Source organism: Lagenorhynchus albirostris, chromosome 4 (assembly GCF_949774975.1).
Source record: "Lagenorhynchus albirostris chromosome 4, mLagAlb1.1, whole genome shotgun sequence".
Classification (NCBI taxonomy): Eukaryota; Metazoa; Chordata; class Mammalia; order Artiodactyla; family Delphinidae; genus Lagenorhynchus; species Lagenorhynchus albirostris.
Genome location: NC_083098.1, coordinates 48,495,932 through 48,514,046, shown reverse-complemented (window position 1 = coordinate 48,514,046; position 18,115 = coordinate 48,495,932). Strand labels below are relative to the sequence as shown.

At 36.3% G+C, this 18,115-nt stretch overlaps 1 protein-coding gene across 7 annotated transcripts in view; it reads left to right on the top strand.

The window, feature by feature from the left end:
* Positions 1 to 18,115, top strand: part of MTHFD2L (methylenetetrahydrofolate dehydrogenase (NADP+ dependent) 2 like) — a 147,701-nt gene that overhangs the window by 38,366 nt on the left and 91,220 nt on the right. For 6 of the 7 annotated variants that reach the window (XR_009540296.1, XR_009540297.1, XM_060148040.1 and 3 more), the window contains 2 exons: positions 4,811 to 4,963; positions 6,376 to 6,483. Coding sequence is in view for 5 of the 7 variants with exons in the window: in XM_060148040.1 (XP_060004023.1) it covers positions 4,811 to 4,963; positions 6,376 to 6,483 (261 nt within the window). In the remaining 2 variants the exon portion in view is untranslated. The remainder of the gene's footprint in view (positions 1 to 4,810; positions 4,964 to 6,375; positions 6,484 to 18,115) is intronic. The other variant, XM_060148037.1, reaches the window with a different exon arrangement.

Here is an 18,115-nt window from a genome sequence, read left to right as displayed (position 1 = left end):
GAGGAATAGCAAGAAGAGCAGGGTTTTCAGGAAAAGAGTGGTGTAAGCAGACATGCATTTGAGAACAGTATGGAGGTTCCTTAAAAAACTAAAAATAGGGCTTCCCTGGTGGCGCAGTGGTTGAGAGTCCGCCTGCCGATGCAGGGGATGCAAGTTTGTGCCCCGGTCTGGGAGGATCCCACATGCCGTGGAGCGGCTGGGCCCGTGAGCCATGGCCACTGAGCCTGCGCATCCGGAGCCTGTGCTCCGCAATGGGAGAGGCCACAACAGTGAGAGGCCCGCATACCGCAAAAAAAAAAATAAAACCCTAAAAATAGAACTACCATATGACCCAGCAATTCCACTACTGGGCATATACCCTGAGAAAACCGTAATTCAAAAAGAGACATGTACCCCAATGTTCATTGCAGCACTGTTTACAATAGCCAGGACATGGAATCAACCTAAATGTCCCTCAACAGATGTATGGATAAAGAAGATGTGGTACACATATTCGATGGAATATTATTCAGCCATAAAAAGGAATGAAATTGAGTTATTTGTAGTGAGTTGGATGGACCTAGCTTATGTCATACAGAGTGAAGTAAGTCAGAAAGAGAAAAACAAATACCGTATGCTGATGCATATATATGGAATCTAAAAAAGTGGTACTGATGAACCTAGTGGCAGGACAGGAATAAAGACACAGACGTAGAGAACACAGACTTGAAGACATGGGCGGGGGGAGCGGGGAAGGGGAAGCTGGGATGAGGTGAGAGAGTGGCATGGACATATATACACTACCAGCTGTAAAATGGATGGCTAGTGGAAAGCTGCTGCAGAGCACGGGGAGATCAACTCGATGCTTTGTGATGACCCAGAGGGATGGAATAGGGAGGGTGGGAGGGAAGCGCAAGAGGGAGGAGATATGGGGATATGTGTACACATATAGCTGATTCACTTTATTGTACAGCAGAAACTAACACAACATTGTAAAGCAATTATACACCAATAAAGATGTGGGAAAAAAATAACCTCTGCTATTTTGTGAATAGATTATATGGATACAAACATAGAAGCAAATAATTAGCTAGGAGAATTAGTTGTTGCAAGAGTTCACAGGAGAGATAATGGCCACTCAAACCAGAGTGGACATGGTGAGGATAGTGAAGGGCTAGATATGTTATGAAGGAAGAACCAAAAGATTTTTCAATTGATCGGATGTTGCGTGTGAAAGAAAGTGAGGTGTTCAGAATGTCTCCAGGTTTTTCTGGCAAGTAAGGATGATTTCTGTATAACACAGAAGGATGGAATTGCCATCAACTGAGTTGGAGAAGGCTATGGGTGAATCAGTTTAATAAGACAAAGTCTGTGCCCTAAAAGGCTCACACTCGTAAGTAAGAGAGATACTTAACCAACGTGATCAACTAACTGAAGTAATGTGGTAAGTGCTTTTTACAGTAGTTCTGTGGGGACCAGAAGAGATAAAAATTATCATTTCACTTTGTGATGAGGGAACAGCTGAGAAGGGATCAATATATTGAAGAATAAATAGGATGTGAAACAACAGGGAGGAAGGAATTAGTAATGGAAAAATAATCATGAGCGAGAACGTAGAAATGCAAAAATTAATGTTAAGGGCTTGGGGATGGGGCAGATTGGTGTGAATTGAGGTAAGGATGTGTCATAATGATGGTAGGGAAAGGGATGGGGCACTTGGAGGGAGGGAAGTATAGGACAAAAGATATAATCAAGCTAAAGAACATATTTGCTCATGAGCTTGCCCTTATCCAACAGGCATTGGGGAAGTGGAAAGAGGTACTTTTGAACAGTAACGTGAAAAACCTTGGATGGAAAATAAACCAGTAATTTGTTTGTTTTCTTTTTGTTGTTGTTGTTGTTACTTATCCAAAGACAATTAAACATGTTATAAATAAATCACAGAAATATATATTCAACGTTGTAGTTCTAAAGTGTGGTACCTAAAGACATTCCCTGAGCTGTTCTATTGCATTATTATGAATTCAATTTGATGATTTTTTTTCCTGGCATGATTTAATGACTTCTCATAATATTAAATAGATGGGAAAAACACACACTCACAAAGTGAATAATGCCAGTTTTCCCGTTCATTTGGGTAAGGTATTAAGTGATTAGTTGTTTGCCAATGTATTCTATGAATCAAAAATGTTTTATAACCATTGTAAAAAAATTAATGCTTTTGAGGCTCATGATTGTTTCTTCTTTTCAAGTCATGGGCCCCAGGGATGAGACATCAGGGGACTTTCAGTAGCAGTCAGTTAAAAGCATGAAATGTATTTATTTCTCTTACTCATTTAACAAAAGGTGCTATAAAACGTTTGATGCTGTTTTGCATGTATTTAGATACATGTTAGTTAATCCAAAAATACTGTTGTTTTTGGAGGTCTAGAAGAAACAGTGCATTCCTTGGGATATTTTAGGATGATCAAAATGTCTTGATTAGAAGAGGCAGGGGCCCTTGCTGATATTAATTGTTGAGTGGTATTTAAGACTGATTAATATTTATGATTTCTGTATAACACAGAAAGAAAAACTGGTTTTAGGACAAACGGATGTGGATTTTAATTCTGGATCCCTCTTCTAAGTAGTAGTTTGAGATTGGCTGAGTCTCAAAATCTTTCAGTTTCATCTTTAAAATGAAGATAATACCTTTTCTATCTTAGCCCTCAGTAACTATGAAGACCAAAGGGGAAACCTATGTGATGGTAACATGAACATTATAAAGCACTCTTTGAATGTAAGATATACTAACTCCTATTATTTCCATACACTGTAGATTACATAATGAAAGGTACATCTTTCCTGGCAAAGGATGTATGTGAGATTTAATCCACTCCTGAGATAACATAGAGTTACATAAAAGTGATGTATGAATTGGTGTCCTTGATTTTTATGATCCTAACATTTTTAATCTACTCATATAGGTTTTTTCCTTTTAGATTAAATAGTAAGCACATTAATAATCAGTTTTCATGTGTTCACTACATCACACCTTTTATATGTCCACACATCTGTCTTTTAAACAAAAATTACATAATTAACTTAAGATAAAATTGTTCTGAAATGAAGATCTGGGTTGAAGTTTTAAGAAATACATTAGAGGACAGGTCTATAGTTGCCAGTTTCTAGTGCTTGCCCCCAAATTTTCAGATGCTTACATTTCTTCCTGAGTATTTCAGCTATTGTGTGAGATGAATTGTTCATTACAAGTTAATGTTATTTTTAGTGAGTAAAACAGCACAGACCAGTAGACTGCGAAATTCAATATAGTTCAGACTTATTTGGTAAGAGGATGGCTCTCAAAATCTACAAAAGAACCTTTGTTGAATTCTTTCAATACATTATTGTCCCATACATACAGTAGCCAATTTTGAATTTAGAAATGAACTAATTTAAGCCATAACTCAATAATGGAGTGTTCAATTACAGTTATTTCTTTTTTTATTTACAAAGCTTTTGATTTTGTTGTAAGAAATATCCATGGCATGAAGCGTCTGCATGAGTGGTAGGTGTCTAAAAACTGAATCATCACCATCATCATCATCATAATCAACCAGATTTAAAAAGGAACCACTATTTTTGTCCTCAAATAGTAAGTTAAATATGTAATTCTAAAAAAAAATTTTGCTAGAACTTGTATAATCATCTTCTATCTTCAGAGAAAACAGATGGAGGCTTACTCTGGTAGGACATTATAGAATGAATACAATTATTGAAAGTGACAAACTAGTCATTGGAGAGATATTCCAAAGACCCAATTTCTAATTGAATATGATTCATATTATGACTTTTATATATGTAAATGATTTGGTAGCCTAGTAATGGCAAATTGGATCTATTTAAAGTAAGATGGCAGTAGTGTCACTTTTAGGATATAAAATATCTGAGACATAAGACGTGTCTCTTTTGAAAACTGTTTGAACTTGGGCTTTGATAATGTTTTAAAAAATTATTTCTAAATGGCATTCATTGTATAATACATAAGGAAACTTTTCTGTAGCAAATATACCTTTATTTTAGTATTTTAGGAATGTGGGTTAATTGTTGGATTTAGGATACCCTAAGCTACTCTGCATAGAGTAGTATTAAGAGCCTATTTTATATTTCTATACTTATTACTTTTCAAAATGAGATGATTGGCATCTCGTATCTCATTTGATTAGTTCATTACTCAAGTTATGTTCTTTTCCTTTCATAAAGGAAACCATAATGATATTTTGGATTTCAATGTAATAATGCTTCAGGGAAATGATGTGTGTGGTACGTGTGTGTGTGTGTGTGTGTGTGTGTGTGTGTGTGTGTGTGTGTTTGCTTTTCTATTATGTCATTTGGGAGGAAGCTAAGCATTAATGATGTTATGGCTATTTTTAACACTAACAAAGCCCTTTTAATCTGTAATGCTAACAATATTCAACAGAAGCCTATTCGTGGAACTATCTTGTATAGGAAAAACATACATTTAAATATGCAGACTTATAGAGGCAAAGCCTTATCATCTGAGTGTTCCCAGATCTCATTGGTATTGTTTGATTTCACAGATTTTTCCCTTTTACCAGGCCAGCCACTTCTGGCCCTGTACTTGCATATACTCCTACAGCAGTTAATTACAGCCATTGCAAGAGCAGTTTGGCTTACTATTTTCATGGCAATAAAAGCAATAGAGTAGTGATTTTATATCTTAACTAAAGCTGAACCATAAGTGATGTGACTGTAGGCCCTCCAATTTAATTTTCCAGACTTGCAAATAGATAACAATTGTAAAACTAAATCAATTTTATTTACTTTTCAGACCACGTGGATGAGCGGACAGTATGCAATGGAATTGCCCCGGAAAAAGACGTAGATGGATTTCATATTATTAACATTGGAAGACTATGCCTGGATCAGCATTCTCTCATACCTGCCACTGCTAGTGCTGTTTGGGAAATTATCAAACGAACAGGTTGGTCTATGGGACATGGGTGCTAAGTACCAAAATGAGCATTTTCACATTGTCTTGAAAGAGAGTGAAAGAAAATAAACATTAAACTTCAATCTACAGGAATATACAAAGTTACAGAAGTCAAAGAATAATTTGAAATAAGATAAAATGAAGAACACATGCCAGGTTACAAGAAACTGCTGTTTCACCTTTCAGGGAGTGAATTTTCCAAATAGAAAGTTTATCTCCCTACTCTAAAACTATAAGCTGAAGGTATTTTCATGTACATTTTTCAAAATGTATTATGTTTTTCCTTACCTTTAAAAACAAAATATGCTGGGCTTCCTTGGTGGTGCAATGGTTAAGAATCCGCCTGCCAATGCAGGCGACTCGGGTTCTAGCCCTGGTCCGGGAAGATCCCACATGCCGTGGAGCAATTAAGCCTGTGCACCACAACTACTGAGCCTGCGCTCTATAGCCCGCGAGCCACAACTACTGAAGCCTGTGCTCTAAGAGCCCGTGCTCCGCAACAAGAGAAGCCACTGCAATGAGAAGCCCCTGCACCACAACGAAGATCCAACGCAACCAAATAAATTTATAAACAAATAAATAAAATAAGTTTATTTTTAAAAAAATGTGCCGAACATTTTGCACCATCTCTAATGAGCCAGGTTTTCATTATAAACACTTGCCCTTGAATTGTGCTCTAAATTCAATAATGCTCTCAAAGACCCTCGATAGTTCTCCTGCCTTCATCACTGTCTCTTACATTTTTGGCAGCATCTCCTCCTGCTAATCTTCTCTTTTCTAACTGAGGGAGAGAACTTCCAAGGGCAAGCAGATCCTAGAATTATACTCTTAGAATGTTAGTACTTAGAAAAGCCTTAATTCTAATTTTTTCATTTTACTTATGAAGATACTATGCCCCAAAGAGATTAAGTGTGTTAAATCTGTAAGCTTTATCTTTGAGAAATTTCTAAGTCCATAAATTTAGTGCTTCTCTCCTATAGAATAAAGTGCATGAGTTTTGTGAAAAATACTTTTTCCCCCACTTCATTTTGTCCTAGATTTGCTCCAAGTTTGATTGCCAATTAATCTTGACCTTGCACTTTGCTTGCTTTGTGATTAGTAGTTAATATTTTGTCTCCACTCTTCTAACACTTCATATGAATTTTAATGTTTAAAACTAATTTAATGGAAGCTTGAAAATGTCTGTGGTTTTTTAATGAGGCCATAATGAGAGGGAACATGACAGATCCAAGAATTATAAAAAGAAATATTTATAAATAGTGAATGTGGGAACATTATAGAAAAGCCACAAAATAATTCAAATTAAATTAGAAGTTTTTAAAGAATACTGCAGTTGGCTGTTGAGATGTTTACTTTGCTTCTTGTTGCTTATTCTTCATTTAAACCAAACTCTGTGTTTTAAGGAATTGAAACATTTGGAAAAAATGTGGTTGTGGCTGGAAGATCCAAGAATGCAGGGATGCCCATCGCCATGCTCTTACACACTGATGGAGAGCACGAACGGCCAGGAGGTAGGGGCAACCTGGAGATTCTATGTACTCTTACAGTTTTCTCACTTACAATCATCAAATAAATGTGTTTGAAAATGTGACATAGAATATTTATGGGCTTCTGCAAATAAAGGTTTCCCTTTATTCCCTATCTAATGACATGAGCACCTTGACAATGAATAACAGAATTACTGGAAAAATGTGGCCCCTTTGTTCCTACTTTATCCTTTGGCTATATATACTTCCTTTATATCATTAAAAATATAGACATTAAGAAGGGTAGAAAGGCTAGATACATACTAGATACATAAAAATCACATGTTGATAGATATCTGTATACCCATACACACTACCCCCCTAAAACACACCACCAATATATAGATACGTTTGGTGTTTTTTTTTTTTTTTTTTTTTACCATTATTAACCTTGGTGAATTCCAGTTTCCTGATCTCAAATTTTCAAATACAGTTGACTGTTGAACAACACGGGTTTGAACTGCGCAAGTCCACATATACATAGATTTTTTTTCACTAAATACATACTGCAGTACTATATAATCTGTGGTTAGTTGAATCAATGGATGTGGAATCATAAATCCAGGGGCTGACTGTAAAGTTACAGGAGGATTTTTGACTGTGCAGAGGGTGGGTGTCCCAGACCTCCGCGTTGTTCAAGGGTCAACTGTACTAATTTTATGATCTTGGTTGACATAATGCATATGAAATATTTTTTTAAGCCACGAAGCCCTTAGGAAAAAGAAGCCCAATGATAACATATCACTTATATAAAATTATAAATTATTAGAGTTTGAATTGTTTTTGCCTGCCTGGACTTAAGGACTTAAATATTGCAACAAATCAAAATGTGTATGTGGATCATAGTAAACTAGGGCCTGATAATGACTCAAAGAAACTTTAAAAAGCCTTAGTTTTGAAGAGCTTTTTGAAAGGCCAAATCTGGTAATATCAACATAGTTTTCATGGTAACCATCTACAAAGTTGCATCTCTAGCTTAACTATTCACTTCTAACTTAATCTGTTAATGCTCATCTATCTCTTAGGGTATAATAAAGATATTGATTCATATTTACCTTTATTTAATAGGTTCTGTTAAGCAAGGAAAAACAACCAGGAAAATTTACCTAGGTGTACCATTTTTGTTGGAAGATTTTGACCAAGAGCCAAAATAGGCAGTTTTTTCTTCATTTTCAACATATTATTTTCTTATTTCATCAATAACATAACAAGCAGCACTATGCAGCTCTATTAATTGCACAGCACTTTCTCATGAACTATCTTATTTCATTCTCAATAATTCTGGAATATATTCATATTCACATTTTGCAGCTAAAGGAAGTGAGCTTTAGAGACTTCAGTGACTTACCCAAGGCCATTCAAGGAAGTGGTGTACAAAGCTGGGAGCTGGGTGCTGACTGTCTGGTTAGGAGGATAGACTTGAAGTCAGACCCCTCCCCTGCCAAGCCCTGTATCCTTGGGTAAGTCATTTAATCTGTATAAGTCTCCACTTCCCTCATTTGTAAAGTGCAGATAATATTAATATCTCCTTCACTGGGTTATTATGAAAATTGAATGAGACTTGTATGTAAAGCACTCTTCACAGTGCCTGACACAGTAAGTTAAGTAAGCCCTTGGTGCATGTGAACTGTGACTATTACTGTTATTTCCATTATTATGCTTAAATAATAATCTGTGGCCATACTAACTAAAAAGTTTAGAATAACATAATCCAAGGTCAATGATGTATTTTTCACCTTCATTTGAAATTTTATTTTCTTTTTCTGTAGGTTTTATATTTACTTTTATTTGGATCAAATCTAATCTTTGTTGTAATAACTTGCATAAACATAGAATTTATAAAGTTAATAAAATATTAGATTATAAATATGACATCATATTCCAAAGTTTACTTTACATTGCACTTTTTCTTGTGGATATTAATATATTGTGTGCTAATTTCTTGATAAATTTCAATTTTGAATTATTTGTCTATAAAATACCTAAGTCTAAGTAAGTTAATTTACCTCTTATTTATGCAATTTTAAATTAGATAGTCCTATGTCATAAAACACATTTACTTTATAAATATTTTATACTTTGTGTTACAAAATATTTTCACTTGAATGCATGTTAGAAATTGAACAAAATTGGAATTAGATATAGTACTAGTTACTTAAACGCCAGGTGGTTAAATTTACAGTTATAGTGGCATACAGGTGCCGTTATAATTACAGTATCTAAAAGGTAATAAATTGTATTAAAAATGATGTTGGATAGTTCGCAACATGGGTGGTGTTTATTAATCTCATGCATATTTAATAGGAGTATGGTGACATATATGATTAGTATAATGAATTGTTGAGAGCTGCTTACTGAAGATTTGCAGTCTGTGGGAAAGTTAATATTTCAAATGTCCATGTCTGCTAGAGCCGTAATGATGTGCAGTGACTACATGTGCACTGTTAGCTTATGGACATAATGAAGGAGGATTAACTGGGCAAATTCATATCTATAGAACTTGTTCTGTGACACTCAGAATGTTGAGCATTTAGCTCACACTGTACTTCTTTGCCATAAAAGATTCAGAGCCCAAATGATTCATTTGTGTCTTAAAGCCAAAGATAATTGCACTAGAAGAAAAATGGCGATACTGTAATTTAGCTTGATTAATATGTGTCTACACAGGGCTGGCTTTTAGTCTTGATTATTTAGGACGTGGATCCCGGCTGTTTTGTGAGAAAGAGCTTCTTTTAATTTTTCAAGGGCTTAAAATATTTAGAGGACTGAGAATGTGCTAAAATCTTGAGGGAAAGAATTAGTGCTGATACTCAACACAGCAGGATGCTGCAGGGAGATAACCTTCTGCTGAGGACATGTCATCACAGGAGGCTTTAAAGATGACATGACATTCAAGCCACTGTGTACTTTATAGAGAGTGAGAGATAGTTCCTGTCTTCCAAGAGCTTATAGTCTTGGTGGTGGTAGGGTGGGGGGACAGAGTACAGAGGGGGCATGATATGCAAGTATGGGTGATTTAAATGATAAATATTTAGTGGCACAAAATAAAATTCAGCATCCCTAAGAAAGCATTCAATTTGCTAAGGGAAGCCCTTGGTTAATTGAGGAAACGTAAAGAGATTGACAGTGGAGTCTCTTCTCATGAGCCCCACTACTTGTTAGGATGTTTTAATATCATTGTGATCACCTATAATTCACTGGTATTCTTTTAACTTCTTTGTATGTAGTAACCTACCCAGGTAACTTAACCTTTCAGTTTTCAGAATGAAAACTGAATACTATTGGCTTTAGCACAATGTCTTTATGTTTAGCTTACCCTGATGGAGTAAAACAGAGTTCTCCAATTTCTCTGAAACAGTTTTTTTTTTCCTTTAAGATAACAAAGTGCCATAATGACCAGGCATTATGTGTATTAATTATAACCAAAGGAATACATAGTCTGATTTTATTTCAAATTCTTTTAGAGTAAATTCATTTCTGCCTATTTTATATTCTTACATAGGGCATGTCATCTAAATAGATCCCCCTAAATGGTCACAACATGCTCCTCCTTTTAACTAAAAGGTTGGGGTACTATTGCAGTGGCATTGGTTGCTGGGACTTTTTAAAAGAGCATTTTGGAAGAGTCAGCAACTAAGCTGATTTTGCTTAGAGTCCTTTGGGATATTCTTGACTTCATTCAGGTAATAGGCGTTCAGTGCGTGTTCTCTGTGAAACACTGGGGTAGGGGTGTGGTACGGGGTGAAGAAGACTTGGCCCCCTGTTTCCAGAAGATGACAGACTGCATCTTCAGGACACTGTGTTTCTCAAAGCACAGCTTCCGCATTGGTGTTCAGCTTTTGCACTCAAGCTGCCCACCTGCTGCAACTTCTATATATCAGGTATTTTTCATTCAAGGGGACATCCTATCTAAATGGAAAACCACAAGATATTTTGTCAGTGTGATGCCTTTCCTTTGTGCAAATTGGCTCCAGTTGTGAAAATGAACATTTTTGCTAGCCTGGGAGCATTCTCTCTCACCTACAGGAGGGGCCTTCAGGTAGTAACACAGGAATGGATGTTCCAGGCAGTGCAGTGTAATATGAGTGGTTATGTGTGATTAAGCTCAACACAGTGCCAGGATGGACCAGGTGCTCTCAAGTTTCAAAGAGAGGAGACAAAAAGGAACACCTAAGGAGAGAGGAGTCATGCAAAGCAATCACGCCTCCCAGACGGAGATTCTTAGTCTTGTTGCCAGTGGAATGGAGTGGGACTTTTGCTGCCACTGTGGAATGAACCATTGTCAAATGGGGGCAGGGGGACGGCAGGCATTTATAGTCTTTTCTCCTCCCATTCCGCTATTCCTAAGGTAGACGTACTCATGGTAAGATATTGGGGGTATTATGTTTTATGACGCCTCTGTGTTGACTAAACTTTACTGAATTACAGCTTTGAGTTTGCATAGTGGAAAGCAATAGAAAAGAACAAATGCTTGTCGTAGTCTCATTTTCTAAGTTGAATAGTCGGAGTACTGTTTCATTTTCAACATCTCTGAAATTCAGCCAGCTAGTATCTGGAAAGCAATGTACTTGGAAAAATGTCACATATTCTCACATCAGGCAGCTGGAACTATTAGTTGCCCTGTTGAAAATAACATTAAACACTATTTAAAATATAAAGTGAAGTCCAAATCTTTTTTTTTCCCCTTTCATTTTCCCTCTTTCCTCATGACCTCAAAGTACCAGGCATCTTTTTTTTTCATAATTATCAGCACAAAGCATCCCTTTTCTGATGTCTATAAGCCCGATTATTCAAAGCATCACCTGTTAGGATATTCATTTCTGCCCCACCAGCCTTTTCAGCCATTCATCCCATCGAGTTCCCCCTGGTACCTTATGCTGAAGCTTCATAGAACTGCACATTGTTCCCCAAACACACCATCTCTTCCAGGCCTCCTTTCCATTACATACCCTGTTCCCTCTGCAGGGAATGCTGTTTCCCCTCACTCGCCTGCTTTCCTCTCACCTCCAGCCCACCTTTCAAGATGTGCAGCAAATCTAACTTTTACATGTTATATGTGCTGCCATCCCAGTACTAATCCTGTTGCATATTGATTGTCTACCTGGTCCCCTTTTCTACACAGACATAGTAAATATGAACTACTCAATGACAAATATTTTGTCTTAGGCTTTTTGTATCTCTGAAATTTAGCACAGGGCTTGGCATGTAATAATGCAACTAGTCAGTGAATCAGTAACAGTTTATTTAGTGTTTCCTGTGTGCCTGTATTGTAGAAAATAAGACTGCAGGCTAGGGATTTAAAATAAAATACTGCTGTTTATGGAAAAAAAAATCCCTATATAGTGGGGAGGAGGGGACAGAAGTAGCTAGGTACTTACTATAAACTAACTCCTTCATATTTTAACATTATAGGCATTTACATAAAAGTATAACTTATGACTCCCCTTTTGCCCAAGAGTCAGATCACAGGAGAGGAGAATGCCTCATGACCATCAGGAAGGGGAGAGGAGACCTAAGGATACTGGGAAGGGAAGGAAAATTATTGCTGACAGCATTAATTGAAAGAGGTCACAGCATTTTTCCAGTAAAACATTTAAAATCTATCATTTTGTTTAGACTTTTTTTTTTTTCTTGAGCTGCTGGCATGTAATGCTGCCTTCTTACAGAGGAGCTGATTTCTTTGTCACTAAGCATGGGAATATGATAGTGAATAAATCAGATATTGCCCTGTCCTCTTGAGCTTACAGTTTAGTAGGAAAGACAGTGATCAAACAATTAGGTATGAATGATTAATCATTATAATTGTGCAAAATGCTGCAAAGGAGGAGAGCTTTCTATAATAAAAAGCTTGGTTGTGGGAAGGAGTGGATGATTTCTAGCTATAGTTATACATTAATGTTGTACCTTTTTATGCCTATCTTTTGTACTATTGCAATGGAATGTTTTTATTGTCTACCTTCTGTCACTGTTCTTCACTTCAAACTAAACAATCCCACCTCACAGACAAAACTAAAACTATATTCTACTTGAAGTTATTAAAAATTTCTAAAATCTCTAGAAGGAAAAAGTTCACTCTGCACAAAATAAATCATTCATACCATAATAGTAAATGATGATTTGATGATTTAAAAAAAAATCAGGTCAATGCCAAGCAGTGTTATTATACATATATAGTAAGTACATCAGATAGAACTTCTGAAAATCTCTCCCACCCCCTCACACACACCACCAAAGACACATTGAAGAACTTTTCCTTCACAACATTTATCAGTTTGTGATTGTCATTTAGTTGTGTCACTATCTGATTAATTTTCATCATACTCACTGGACTATTAACTCCACAAGAGCGAAAACCATATCTCTTTATCTTCCCATTTTATTTCCAGCATCTAGCATAATAGCTCTCCAAAAAGTCTTTGTTCAATAAATGAATGAATAAATTCTCTTTATTTGTAGACCAAGAGTATCATGTAAGTTTTAATATGGCTATTCATAAGCTGTATTCTTAGGAGCACGGATGTACCACAAGATTTTAAATGGTTCTGAGGCCAGCTAAAAAGACCAAAAAGTGGGAGGTGGCCCAATTTCTGGAAATCTCCACCCCTTCCCCAAAATAGTTGGAATAATCCTCCCACTCATTAGCCTATGAAATTACCCAGCCCATAAAAACTAACCACCCCGTATTTCGGGGCCTCTCACCTCTTGTGAGATGACCCACACCCTGTGGAGTGTGTTTCTCTAAATGGGTTTAGTTTTTTTTTTAAAGGGACAAAAATTAGTCAAATAAGTCTGGGAAATCTGGGTTAAACAAAATCAAACATATATCTTGACTGTGAATATAGTAATATAATATAACCTTTAATATAGTAAGTACTGTGAATCTGTGAGAGTAAAAGTCTTTAACCCTGAAAGTTGTTTTTATCCCCCCTAAAACTATTATATACATATATACACACACACACACATATACATATATATATGTGTGTGTGTGTATATATATTTGTATTTATAGTTGCCATATTTGTATCTATATATTTGCTAAATTTGTACTAATACACCCCAGAGGTCTAGCCTTTTTCCACACAGAGAATGAATTCAGAGCCTTGAGAATACTTATTTAGCCTTAGTCTATGGTCTTTTAAGCAAGTTTGCAGAATAAGACTTTGTAATAAGATTCCTGAGTTTCTTTTCATCTGTTAATCTTGGAAAGAAGAAAATAAATGTAAAAATTATATAAAGCTTTAACAAATAGATCTCATACATACATCTCCCAGCCAAAACAACTAGAAAGGAAAGGGCAATACTTTGGCTCATGCCCCTTATCCCATGACTGAGCTGACTACCTTATTTTGGCCAAGATTTGGGAGGGTCTGATCGCTTTAAAATTTAGTTAGTTTTATATATATATATATATATATATATATATATATATATATATATATATATAGCTTAAAATCTGTTTCACAGTCAGGAATACTGACCTAGCTGTTTGGTACCATGAGGAATTTCGTCACCTGGGAATTGATTCATGTGGATGATTTAACACATTTTATCACTATTAATAGGAAAATAATCCTAAAAATATAAGACTCCAAAGCCAATATTTTCCTTTATAACTGGCAACTTGTTTACACCATAGTTGCAGTCTTGATGGGTGAAGATTGACTGCTGGAGCAGGAGAGCCTAGTGTTAATGAGAATAGGCTCTTTATCATATTGCCCGAGTGCACACTCTGTTCCTGCATTTCCCTAGAACTCAGTGTTCAGTTCATATAAGCTATTATACTGCATTTATTCTAAAAAGTATTTAAGGCGGTCCACAACAATATATGAAGCACAATGCAAATGAGAACTAGTTAAGAAAAAGGGGAAGCAAGGCCTGGAACTAAAATGGAGCCAAGAATAAAGCTACTATTAAAAATAGGCATATCATTAAATCTTCATGGATATTTTCCCCTGCCAAGCACACTGAATATGTGTTTGGTACATTTATTTAATTGAGTCTAAACTATACTTTCTGTGATAGGGTTACTAATTTCATCCTGTGAGCTTTTAGGCAGGAAAGAAAGATGACCCAAGTAAGTATCTTTAGAGTTAAAAATAAACACATGCTACAAAACAGAAATAGAGTCATGGATGTAGAAAACAAACTTACGGTTACCAGGGGATAAGATGGGGAGGGATAAATTGGGAGATTGGGACTGACATATACATACTACTATATATAAAATAGATAACTAGTAAGAACCTGCTAGCACAGGGAACTCTACTCAGTACTCTGTAATGGCCTATGTGGAAAAGAATCTAAAAAAAAAGAGTAGGTATATGTATATGTATAATTGATTCACTTTGCTGTACACCTGAAACTATAACTACAATGTTGTAAATCAACTACACTCCAATAAAGATTAATAAAAAGGAAACACATGCTCAGGATAAATAAAATATTTTCTGATATTAAGACCAAAAAATATTTTCTCCTAAAATTACTTATAAGCAGGGAACTATGTAATGGACTGAGTAATATTTATAACATGCTTTTTAATATAATGAAACAGCCATATTTTATAGGGTTGTTTCTCTTATTGTTTAGCATAGATCAAAGCTACCATTGGCATACATTTCTCTGACCTCACTTAGACATTTCTTCTCATTCTCAGTTTTTGAGTCATTGCCTTCTTCCCAAATTCTAAACCAGTGTTTCTCAAACTTAGCTGTCCACTGTAATCATCTGGGGGCTTTTAAAAATGTAGCCACCTAAGCCCAACACAGAACAATCATATCAGAGTCTTTATGAGTTGGATCTGAATATCGGTATTTTTTAGGAAGCTCCACAGAAGAATGTATACAGGGAGGGTAACTGAGGAAGACTACTCAAAGCATGGGAATGAGCCCAGGGCTTCACTTCCTCTTCCAGAGTCATTCCCTAGTCAATCTTTTCCGACCTCATAGCTTTAAATACCGCCTGTGTCACCTCTTACTCTGGACCCATATAACCACTGTCCACTTGACAACTCCACTTGGATGGTCAGTAGGCATCTCAAAATTACCATATACAAACCTTCACTCTTAATTTTACTCCCTTAGTCTTCCCTGTCTTAGTAAATGTCACCATCAATTCACCCAGTTGCTCAGGCCATCCTTGACTTCTCTCTCTCACACCCCATGTCTTATCCATTAACAGTCTGTGTCAAATATACCCATGATCTCACCATCTTCACTAATAAGACCTTAGTTCAGACAGCCATTATCTCACACTATAAAATTTACAAACCAGTTTCCCGCCTCCACCCTTGTCTCATCTCCCGCGTGCAGTCTGTTTTCTAACTGGTGTGTCTCAATCATCTGTGGCTTCCCATAACACTCAAAACAATAAAACACCAGAATAACATCCAAATTCCTTACTATGATATGCAAGATCTTACATGATCCTACCTGGGCTGCCTCTCCTTACTCAATTTTTACCATTCTCACCTTCATCACTGCCCTCCAAGCCACACCTGCATTTTGCTTTCCTAGAACATGTCATACATGCTCACGTGTCAGGATCTTTGCCCTTGGTTTTCCTTCGGCCTAGCATGCTCTTTTTGGAAGTTATTTACATAATTATTTCCTCACTTCCTTCGGGTTTCTGTCCAAATGTTACCTCCCCAGGCTGTCCCTGACCACCTTATCAAAGTAGCACCTATGCTATTACTCTGTTTACTTACTCTGTGCTTTTTTCTTCATAGCACTTATTTCTATGCAAATTTTTTATTATATATGCATTTGCTCATTTATATATTGTCTATGTTAAATGAATGAATCCATGATTTCGATTCAATAATTTTTGGCTGAAACCAGGGGAAGATCTTTTAACTATCTAGAGACAATGGTGGTCAAGATTCAGTAAGTCCTTCCTAATACTCTTTCTCACAAAAGAGATAGATTGAGATAGATGTTTAAAAGGAGTGGAATTGAAACGGTATTTGAGTAACTAAACGTGAAACCATATTCCTTAGTTGTCATCCACCTAGTGACCCAAGGTGTGTGGAAGATAACTGAAAGACTGATAAACAGCAAATCAAACCAGCCAGGTCTTGACCAGATACCAGATTAAAGTCTGGCCCATTTTAAGCATGAAAAGAAGGCTTAGATCTGAGTACTCTGTAACTGTATCTAAAGTTATTTAAACAAAGAAAAAACAGCTGAAGTTGAAACAGAAAACTTATAGTAGATGGAATTCAGGAGCCAAGAGAGTACAGTATTGTTTTAAGATCTGGGGAAATTAGCTCTTGATTATTTTACAAGTGGTAAAAATTAAAGCTGAAAATGTCCTTTTTGTGTTAGAGACACATGTGTTTTCTGTCAGATGCTGTCTTATTAGTACTACCAGTGTGTTCCAGGTGAGATCTAAAGGCAGACTTTATCCCTAAGGAAAAAGAAGTGTCATCCAAGATCCCCCACTGGCCTCCTGAAAGAGTCAGGATGATAATCCCAGAAATGCTATTCTGCTGACCAAAGTGAACACATAGTGTTTCTCAGCTCTGATTTTACAACTGTGAACTCCAATGGTTCCTTTCCTTTCTGCTTAGGGCGGAGGCTGTGTAGTGAAGTGACTAGCAGCTTGGCCACTAGAGCTGAACTAAATAAATTTGAATTCTGACTCTTCTATAGTTTTATGACCTTGGACAAATTATGGGCTTTTTGTATTTTCTCGGTTTTCTTATTTATAAAAATGTAAATAATATTAGTTTCTACCTCATAAAAAATACACTTACAGTGTTTGGTGAAGATTGTGTGAGTTAATACATGTAAAGTACTAGAACAGTGCTAGACGTGTAGTAAGTTCTTATATAAGAGCTATTTTCATCACATATGTTTTGGCTCTGTGCATTTTGTTTTTGTCTGTTTTATGCTTAAAGATGTAATTGCAGCTATGGAGAGAGAAAGAAATACATGTTCAAATTCAGAATCTTTAGGCCTCTCGAGGCATTTGTCCAAAAACAGAACTCAGGCTTCTCTTATCCATCTAGTGCTATTTTGTTGACAAATACTGAGTCTTCCTTCTTGCGATTTCCCTGGTGATTTTCCCTTTCAAACAGACCATGGTATGAGTTAATATATTGGGAGTGACTCATTTTTCCCTTTAAAAAGTAACAAAGCAAAACCCTACATGTGAGATTCAAGCTCCTGTTGGATTTGCCATTTGGCTTCATCTGCTTATACAGGCACAAGCAAGTATGTATTTGAAGATTTGCCTCATGGGAAAGGAAGATGAGACTTGTCCTGCGTTGCTGTGGAAGATAGATCTAGGATCCTAGTAAAATTTGCCAAAAGGGAGACTTTAGCTCTTGTAAGAAAGAACTTTCCAAAAGTCTGGGCAAAATAATATGCCTCTAATTATTTTTATGGAAAATGATTTATCAGTTGGAAGGGATAGGAAAAGCATAAGGGAATTGAAGCAGAAGCAAACCAAATTCCTACTCACATCAAGAACCTCTCTCTTAGACCTTTAAGTGCCCCTGTGCTGTTCTTAGCTAGAGTAGATAATGGTTCTCTGTGCCAACACTGTAACTTATACCTCCTTTTAGTGTGGAGTTATCACATTGTATTATAATTCTGATTCACAGATCTGT